This window comes from Carassius auratus, chromosome 26, assembly GCF_003368295.1.
Source record: "Carassius auratus strain Wakin chromosome 26, ASM336829v1, whole genome shotgun sequence".
NCBI classification, from domain to species: domain Eukaryota; kingdom Metazoa; phylum Chordata; class Actinopteri; order Cypriniformes; family Cyprinidae; genus Carassius; species Carassius auratus.
The window spans coordinates 3,888,452-3,898,815 of NC_039268.1; the positions used below are offsets into that span (position 1 = coordinate 3,888,452).

General features: G+C 36.9%; 1 protein-coding gene across 1 annotated transcript in view; it reads right to left on the reverse strand.

Moving 5' to 3' along the window:
- fam184b (family with sequence similarity 184 member B) overlaps positions 1 to 10,131 on the reverse strand; it is a 32,607-nt gene extending 22,476 nt beyond the window's left edge. The window contains exon 1 of the mRNA XM_026203726.1: positions 9,651 to 10,131. Coding sequence (XP_026059511.1) covers positions 9,651 to 9,806 — 156 coding nt within the window. The 5' untranslated portion in view covers positions 9,807 to 10,131. The remainder of the gene's footprint in view (positions 1 to 9,650) is intronic.
- Between the last annotated feature and the right edge of the window lie 233 nt (positions 10,132 to 10,364).

Sequence of the window (10,364 nt, forward strand, 5' to 3'; positions counted from 1 at the left end):
CTGTCTGTCGTTAATCGCCACCGCAGCAGGGCTGGACATTCCATATGATAAACTGCCAGGAAGTCACTGTCTCCTCTTCACTCACCCGTCTCTCTTTCTCCACCTCTTTTCCTGTCCTCCATAGTGTTTAAGCCAACCACCTTCTCTCTCTCTCTCTCTCTCTCTTTCTCTCTTTCTCTCTCTCTCTCTCTCTCTCTGTCCCCAGACTCCCCTTTATAACTTTCACCTTCGTTCTATTCCCTGCCTCTCTCTCTCTCTCAGTCCTTGAACATAAACTCTAATTTTTACTGTGCATAGAATAAAAGGGAAAGTAATGTCATATCTGTATGACTGAAATGTCTGCTAGCTTTATATAGAGCAACAGCACTCATAACCTAACTAGCAGACGGAATGGATTGAGGCAGAGAGAAAAGTAAGATAAACACCAGATTATAGGAATAGATGTTTTTGTTTACAAAACTTACTATTTTAAATAGAAAGTGCTGAAATACCTGTATCCCTCTATCTATTTGTCCTTGTTTTCATTCTCTGCAAATATGGCACCCTGCCTGACTAAGATCCATACTAATGAAATCTGATACATACTGTCTTGCTTTCCTTCTCCCTTCTTAACAAACACAAATGATAGAAGCATCTGTGTCTGTTTCTCTACCCATTTGTCCGCATTTCAAAAATTGCTTATGACAGCCATTTTTGACACGGCTAGTGAATTTATTGAGTTTGCATTTGCATGTGTGAAGGCCTGTTTACATGAAGAACAATATCTATAAAGATAAATTCCACTCCAACACATGATAAAAATCAGTTTTTTCTAAGCACGTGCTGGTTTAAAAGCTGTTTAAAGTCAAATAGATTCAGTCAATAGTTAGCATTTATCAGCTAATAAAACATTCTGAAAGTTGTTCCAACAATACCATTCATCTGATTCGTTATACTGTGGACTTCCTTATTTTCATATATTTAGAGTGATTATTAAAACTTCATAGTTAGTCATTGTTATTATCATTAATGTGAATGAACCTTAGTCCTACAAAAGTCTGTTACTAGCATGACTGTTTAGCTACTGTGACTAGCCTAACAACATTTTGTCTGTCTAACGTTTGCAGCCTAGACAGGCTTTTGACATTTTCTGGCCAAGAACTCCCCAAGTGGCCATCTGATATGTAAAATGACCAACCAATGTTTGTTTTGGTTTATCTGATATAGATGAACAGATGTACAGGAAACCACCATTTATTAATGGAAATTTTTACAGACTTTGAGATTACAATTTATATTTACTCAAAGGTAAGAGAACAGATATAAATCTCCTTGATTATTTAGTTTGCTTACTTCTCTGTGTGTCCAGCAAATCTCTAAAAAAGCTTTCAAAGATGTGAAGCAACAAACATCACAAAAAATTTGACAGCAACTCAAATAAATTTCATTGTGGAGAAGCTGCAGACTATATGAACCATAAGTGTATCCCAGTTACATACTTCATATTAAAGGTACAATTTGTAAGTTATTTGCAGTAAAATATCCAAAAACCACTAGGATAGTGTTATATATTTTGTCCATCTGATTACTAACAATATCTCTAATGTTTTCAACTACTTGTAAATCATGAGAAAATTCCCATTCTAAACAGTGACACAGGGCAGTGCAGTCACCTGTCAATGATGTTAGTTACCCTTTGTTGCCAACTTTACTGATGTAGAAATCACATGACAACAGTGTTGTGGACAAATGCGGAAGTAGCTTTGTGACAAACTTCAAGTAGAAAGAGATGCCGATCGTTTTATTCAACAGGTGAGTTGTTTTGATTCGTATCTTTACAGAAAACGTATGCTATTATAACGATCAAAAAGATAAGTGGCATACATGCCAAATGCGGGGCATCGCGTCCCGTGCGAGGACGTGTCTGATGCATAGTCTGATCACGTCTTTGCATCGACATTGATATTTGAGAACAGACTTAAAAATGGCTAGTGAAGGAGCAAGTCTCACATTTACAGGCAAACTATTCCAATGTTTAGGAGTTGCAGCTGAAAAAGCCCGGCCACCCTTGGTTTTACAGCAACAATGTGGGACAGTTAAGAGAAGCTGATTACTAGACCTAAGTGCTCTTTGAGGAGAGTAAGGAATCAGAAAGTCACTGATTTATTTTGGTGCAAGACCAGATAAAGCCTTGTACACTAAGACAGCTATTTTAAAATCAAATCTAAACTTTACAGGGAGCCAATGTAAAGACACTCAAGTTGGAGTAATGTGATCCCTCTTTTTTGTTCCAGTAAGAAGACTTGCTGCTGCATTTTGGAAAATTGCAGATGATAAATTGCTGTTTGAGGCAGGCCACAGTAAAGAGAATTACAGTAATCCAGGCGTGGTGTTATGAAACCATGGATTACAGTCTCCAGATTATTGTTTCAGTTTAGCAATTGATCTCAGATGGAAGAAACTGCCCTTTACCACTGTGCTAATTTGTTGAGTAAAGTTGAGTAACAAATCAAATGTAACCCCAAGATTTCTTACATAGGTTTGAACATTTACAGAGACAGACCCTAAATTAAAAACCGATGTCCTAGAGTGGCCTAAAATCTGAATTTCGCTTTTGCTTTCATTTAATTGCAAAAAATTATTAGCCATCCAACCTTTCATCTTCATCCCAAAACAGTAGTAGAGCACATCCAAAGACTCACTGCTGTCAGTTTTTGCTGGAAGATAGAACTGTGTATCGTCAGCCAAGCAATGGTATGAAATCTTATATTTCTTAAAAATGGCACCAAAGGGAAGAATGTAAAGTGAAAAATGAAGAGGACCTAAAATAGACCCCTGAGGCACACCGCATGACAAAGGAGCAGATGAAGAGGAAAACTTCCCAGTGTTCACTGAGAAGGTTCTGTCTTTAAGATAAGAGGTCAATCACTCCAGAGCGAGACCCCTGAATACCCACCAACTTTTCCAACTGATGTAACAGAATACTATGATCAATTATATTGAAAGGTTCACTTCCAATTCCAAAATAAGGGGCCACATATGAACCAGAATCGAGAACTTGCAAAAGTCATTGCTTACTTTTAACAGAGCAGTTTCTGTGCTGTGCAGTGATCTAAAACCCAACTGAAAATCATCTGAAACATTGAACATACTGATATAGGAATTCAACTGACAATAAACAACTCTCTCTAATAGCTCTGAGATAAAAGGAAATTAAGAAAAAGATCTGAAGTCTGAGGACAGATGAGTCAAAATGAGGTTCCTTAAGCAGAGGGTGAACCACAGCATGTTTGAAACTAGCTGGTACAACTCAATCTGCAAAAGAACTATTAATGATGCCCGTTACGGCCAGACTCAGGGTTGCAAACACTTCCTTAAAAAGACGAGCCGAGATTACATCAGACTCACAGCTGGATGATTTAATCTTAAAAACAATCCTCGGTCGGTTCGCATTTTCAGTAATGAGTTTGGATAGGAATTCAGAGTTAGCCTCTTTAAATGACTTTTGGTAGCTAGTTAAGTACTGAATCAGACACTTGAGTTTTTTGGACTTTTCTATTTTCACTCTGCCTTACGACACTCTTGTTTAAGAACACAGGTATGATCATTTAACAGTGGAGTCCTTTCCCTTCGCATTCCTTAGCTTAAGGTGAGCAACAGAATCTATAGAAATGGAGCAGGAATTAATAAAAACCTCCACCATGTCTTCGGTGTTTAATTTGTCAAAGGCAGCAACATCCACAAAGTTTGCTTGATAGTGCTCTGAACGGCTGAATAAAACGGAACTAACTTACAGACAGAGAGCATGTGGGGGAATCACAAATTTCAAATTTCAAACACAATTGTCAAATGGTCTGAAAAAACAGCATCAGTCACTCTCAGGTTTGTTATGGGGAAGCCATATGACAACACCAGATCCAATGAGTGTGCCAAATTATGAGTAGGACTCGAAGTAGGACTCGAAACTCGAAACTGTGACAGATTTAAAGATTCAGTGAGGGATAAAACCTCTTTCACCAGCGGTTTAGATGGACAGCAAAGGCGAATATTAAAGTCTCCAAGAATCAACAGTCTATCACAATGAGACACGATATTAGCGAGAAACTCAGAGAATTGTTGAATAAAGTCCTTGTTGAATTTCAGAAGCATGTAAACCAGTGCACATAATACAGGACCCCCTATATCGACTCTCCATTTAAGTACCGACTTAAGTACCGAGTGTTTACAAGTCGAATGTGCAAAGAAAAATGTGTTTGTCATTGAACACACAACAACTTTTGAACGTCCTACTTCTCCTCATTTGTAAACCCTGATAAAGTTAGAACTTCCGCCTACGTCAAGCATGAACTTTTAAACTTTAAAGTTGTGGACGCGCATCGCAGAGCAGTGCAAGACGAGCATTTCTGTTTATATTTTTCTTTGTAGAAAATGACAGATCATTTTGCTAGGTAAGACCCTTATTCCTTGTCTGGTATCGTGTAGTAGAGCCCTTTAAAGCTGCACTGAAACTGTAACTTTGACCTTAAACCGTTTGGTAGCTGTTAAAGTCTACTATAAGGAGAATAATCCTGGAATGTTTTCATCAAAAACTTAATTTCTTTTCGAATGAAGAAAGAAAGACATAAACATCTTGGATGACATGGGGGTGAGTAAATTTAAAAAAAAATTTAATTTGAAAGTGAACTAATCCTTTAACTGCTTTCATTAATTTAACGTGACTAATAAACAACGACTACGACAATATATTGTTTGTTTTTTTAAGCTTGTCTTATTAGAATTTGTATTATAATAAAGTATATAATAATGCAATGCTAACCGATATAGCATTTATCACTGCTTAGAATACTATGAAATATGTTGCGTGCCTTATTTGGTGTAAGAAGCCACATCATCTCACAGAAGGATTTATTTCAAACACTCGTCTGAAATTATGAAGTGAGTTTGGAGTAAAAACATGCTATTAAATGTGGTATTTTCATATGCTTTCAGATGGAGCAGGATTTACTACACACAGAGCCTTAGTACACTGACAAGCTATGAAACAGCTTTCATAATCACAGAGACGATTGCTTCGATTTCATAATTGCGCACTTAGATCATCTGCAAATATGAACGCGATTTTGCATAGCTTATCAGTAAACTTCGGTTCTTTGTAGTGAATGCTGCTCCATCTGAAACCATGTGCTGGAGATTTACTACTAATCACAGAACTAGCTTTACTGATAAGATGTGCATGATCAATTAATCATGCAGCCCTAAGTCCTACATTGGTAAACTAAATGATAAACTCAAAATATGTAACAGTTAGCTGTGAGTTACGTTGTTGTATGGGAAACACACCCCTGTTTGGACCTTAAAGTTTTCATAAGTTTTTTTAGCATTTAGACTCATGGCACCCATGATGACATTCCCATCATGTTCTAATACCAATAATAGACTGAAGTAGATCAAATCTCCTATGCTCCTGATTGGTATAAATAGTGTGGCTTTGGTGTGTAGCATTACTAAGTGTCACAAAAAGCTGAGCCGAATGTAGAGAGGGTATGACTCACACATCTGTTCTAATAGACACACACACAAACAAACACACAGCTAAAGATAACTATTAGGAGTATGTTAACATGATGATAGAGAGAGGGATTCCACACAGCTGTGACATTCAAGCTCATAGGCATACTCTCACATACACACTCCTGCATGCCTATTCACACACACGCACAGCATAGCAGGTTTGAATTTTGAGCCCTGACCTATTTTGTTTAGCAACAGTGCTGCCATTTCAATGTTCCTAACCCCAGTGGACCTTAGTCAGGGCAAACCCCCTTTTTTTTATAAGAATAAAAACGAGGCTTTGGGGGCCATACAGGCCTTTCATTAGCTTGCACTGTTGCATACCTGGCTATTAAACATAAAAGAAATAAAAAATGCTTTCCAGAAATCAATTCCAGATGAAAAATGTCCATAGAAAAGGCTTACGTCCCCCACAGCCTTGTTTTCACTCTCAGCAAATATGGCATCTTCCCTAAGGTCCATACTAATAAAACCTGATACGTACTCTCTCACTTCCCGTCTCCCACCTTAACAGATCCAAAAGACTGTGTATGCATTAGCCATTAATAGTGTAAAGCCTTTAACCTCCATTTTCATACTTTATAACTGGCCAAGAGGGTCATTATTTTTCACACAGCGACAGATATATTTAGCACTATAAATTTAATATAAATCATCAAGGTTCAGTTTAACAAAAAATTCTAACTGAAACTCCAGAGGTTGACAATATAGGGAATTTTGTGTAAATGCATTTGCTTCTATTAAGAAGTTTTTTGTTGCTAAACTAAATTTTGTGCTCATTAACTTTTAATTTCATGTGTTCAGTGTGAGGACTATGCATAGGTTGTTTGATATTTTGGTATTTCAATGTATATTTTTTTTTCATCCAAAGTGACATTTGGATGTACATTTTTGGATGTACAGTATTGTACATTTAATATATTTAAGTGTTCTATTCCAAGGCCATAAAGAGAATACAAGATTTTAAACCTTATTTTAAGCAACATTTGAAGAGTTTGCAAAAAACAGATAACTCTGTTTTTAATAGTTTTCAAAAATCATGTTTTTCATTCAAATTAATTAAAAAAAAACAATACAAACAATATTTGCCAATAAACTCTTAATTTTTCTTTTAGAGTCCTAATAAAGATGACCAAAAATTATAAGAGTTTGAAAAAAGTAAAGGCCAAATGACTAGCTATTAATTATTTGTAGAAACCTAAGGTTTTATAGTAATTTTTCATTGTTGGTTAAGAGGACACTCATTTTTCAGGCAGTGTCAGACTGAATAATGGCTATTGATTTTATCATACATCATCAAGGTGCAGTTTAATATATAAAAAAAAATGCATCATTCAAACTGAAACCCCAAAGTCCAGTTGTTGAGAGTATAAAGGGAGTTTTTTTTTAAATGTGTTTGCATCTAGGAAGTTGTGTTTCATCAATACATTTTGTTTAATTTTGTTCACATACATTTAATTTAGTGTGCTGTGAAACAGATTGTTTGGTCACTTTGGTATTTGGTATTGTAGCATATATTGTTATCAAAAGTGACAATCGGTATTATAGTTGTATACACTTTTCTATTGCAGTCATGCAATACTGTCCCAATATTGACTGAATATTGGCACAATTCAAAAAATGGTAGCTTTTAAAAGATAATAGCCTACTTTTGCACTAGTACAGTATGACCTAACAAACATTAATTCCAGTGTGGTATTTTATTTTATTTTTGCTAGTGGAACCAACACAAAACTGAAACAAATGTGGCTTAACCAGAGGTGGGTAGTAACGAGTTACATTTACTTCGTTACATTTACTTGAGTAATTTTTCGGGGTAACTAATACTTTTCGGAGTATATTTAAAGATGGGTACTTTATACTCTTACTTGAGTACATTTTTTGGGAAAAATCTGTACTTTTACTTCGTTACTGTGGGCGACGCCCCTCTCGTTACTTTATCTTAATGCAATAAATGCTTCAGTTTATTCCAAACACGCCGTCTACTTTTCTCTGGACAATGAGCGATGCCCATTCGCGAATGATTCATTCTTTTGAGTCAACTCTGTTCAAAGGCTTGATCAAACCAATTGGCAAACGAGTGAATTGGTTCATGAATCAGTTTGATTGAGTCGTTCAGTTCCATGCTGCACGCGCTGAGCTCTGAAGCGGTTCACTCAGAGTTGTAACGTTTAAGAATATTAGCAGCGTTGAAAACGGGGCTATGGAACTGCACTGAATTGAAAGCTAATCTGCAAAGGCTATTATTTGCTTGCGATGGAGATCCTTATTAGATGAACGCGTGTGCTGTCTACTGTTTAACAGGTAATAACTTGGGCTACATTCGATTACAGTACACGATACCACTGTGACATTAGTTTGTTGTACGTGTGTGGCTTATAACAGGTTGAATGCAGCTTCCAAAAGACAAAGAATAGCCGATTAAGATTTTATTAATTTTAATACAATCACACCAGTGCGAGTACGTTCAGCAAGTCCTATCATCAGCTGCTAAATTCAGATCTGTTATCGCTTGCTGGCGCTGAGCCAGAGACAGACGCGTTTTTACAGCGCTGCGCATTAACCAATCACACACGGTTCTGTTGAGCTTTTGAATGCAATCAGGCCAATCAGAGGTGTTCCGATGAGTCATCGCTGAAATGCCGGTGCTTCCTTCACTCGCTCACTTACTGAATACCTCTTTCTGCCGAATTCTCTCGTCAGAAACAACAAAGTGCAGATGTGTGTACGAATCTATAATTAAGATATTGATTTCACAGTGTTAACAGTTTCAGTGATTTTAATGGTAGTTTCTGAGAGTGAATGAAATCTAGACTGTCAGTGAAAATTATGTTTAATAATGTAAATGTTATTTGCTCTCTTTCTGAACAATGAAAGATTAGTAGCAATATTTATATCACATTAACTTTCAATGTTAAATTCACATTTAAAATAAAGTCAGTCGTATTAAAAATATGTTATGGCATGACACCTATATTTGTTACTTAAACAGACAGGGTTTTATAATAAATTACATAAATTGGATTAAAGGCTGATGAAATATATACATTTATACACACACACACATACATTACATACATTTTTTGTCTATATATCTATATAAAAAAAGGCTCCGTATATATGACCCAAAGTAACTAGTAACTAACTACTTGAGTAGATTTTTTATCCGATACTCTTTTACTCTTACTCAAGTAACTATTCAAGACTAGTACTTTTACTTTTACTTGAGTAAATATTTCTAGAATTACTTTTACTTTTACTTGAGTAAAGTTTTTGGGTACTCTACCCACCTCTGGGCTTAACTCAACTGAAATGTAGAAGAGAACTGTCTTTTGCCAAACTGTCCTGTCGCGTTTACCTCATAACAACTGGATGCTGCTTGCTTGTGAAGGGGTAGTTCTTATACACACATATAAACCTGATAATAAATAATCGCACTTTTCTGTTGCCAGCGATCACCCAATGGGTCAGATTATTTTAGATGAGCCATTTGCAACGTGAACTTCAGTAGTCCGCCGTGAACTATATAAACTCAATGAACGCGCATATATTCAACCAAACATCTAGGCTATTGAAATCGTGACTTGTCTTGGATTCCACTTTGCTTGTTCTGCATCACCTGTAATGGAAAGACAGTGAAGCGACGCCGAGTGCATTAAAACCTTGTTGCATTCCATGAAAAAACAACAGTGCGTAAGGCAGCACCAACTGATCATTTCTAGGCCTATATATAATTCACATTGACAACTAATATTATATATATATATATATATATATATATATATATATATATATATATATATATATATATATATATATATATATATATATATATATATAACATTATTATTATTACAGTCTTAAACAGTCGTTAAGTACATGTAAATAATTAAGCGTAAAATATGTTCGGTAGCAAAAACATACATTTTGTGTTTGCATATATGTAGCCTACTGTAGCCTATGTGTCTCTGTGTTTGTGTGTGTGTGTGTGTGTGTGTGTGTGTGTGTGTACACACATCTGCGGATGTGAGCGGATATCTAGAAAACGGATAATTAAGATAAAGTGCCCCGTTAGTTGAGTATTAAAATTACGTGCTTACCTTTGTCAGCTGCGCTATTTTCTTGCACATTTTCGTGTGCATTTGATAATCATAGAGTTCTACATTCACACCACTGGTGATATCCGCAATAGCGGTCCCGTTACATGCACCGCTGCCGCCTGGGGGTAGGTTCATCTTCCCAGAGCTGGAAGCCATAATAACCCGTTAGAGCACGCTGATCAATCACAAACTGGACTGCGCAATACCCTGGTTGCATCGACGTGATCCTGAAGGTAGAGTCCTTATGACAGCCGAAAGCATTGTGCATGCTGCAGCGACCGGCGAACACTCTCCCGCTCCGCCGTGAAGCTGCCTCCGGTGAGCGCACAGCGCACAAGATAATGCCATCGGCGCTCCGCCACCCCGCGGGACACGACTCACTGACGGCATGTGCCCCCAGCCCGTACACCTGTCTCTCACCCGGGGCGTGACTACAGTCTTACATTACGAGTCACGGGCGGGTCACACTGCAGTGTAATCTCGGCCCCTCCCATGAACACCAACACGCCCAAAAGCACAACAAACATAAGCTCGCGCAATTTCCACAGCCGCGGTGTCTTATGATACCACAGTCATTCAATTTGTGAGTGTATAAAGATTTAAGTCGTTTTTGTTATTAACAAAATCACAGAAATAAATAAATGATTAAAAATATAAAAACAAATGGATTTTCTTTGTCTCAGAACAGTAGAGGACGTAAGAGAGCCAGGTTCA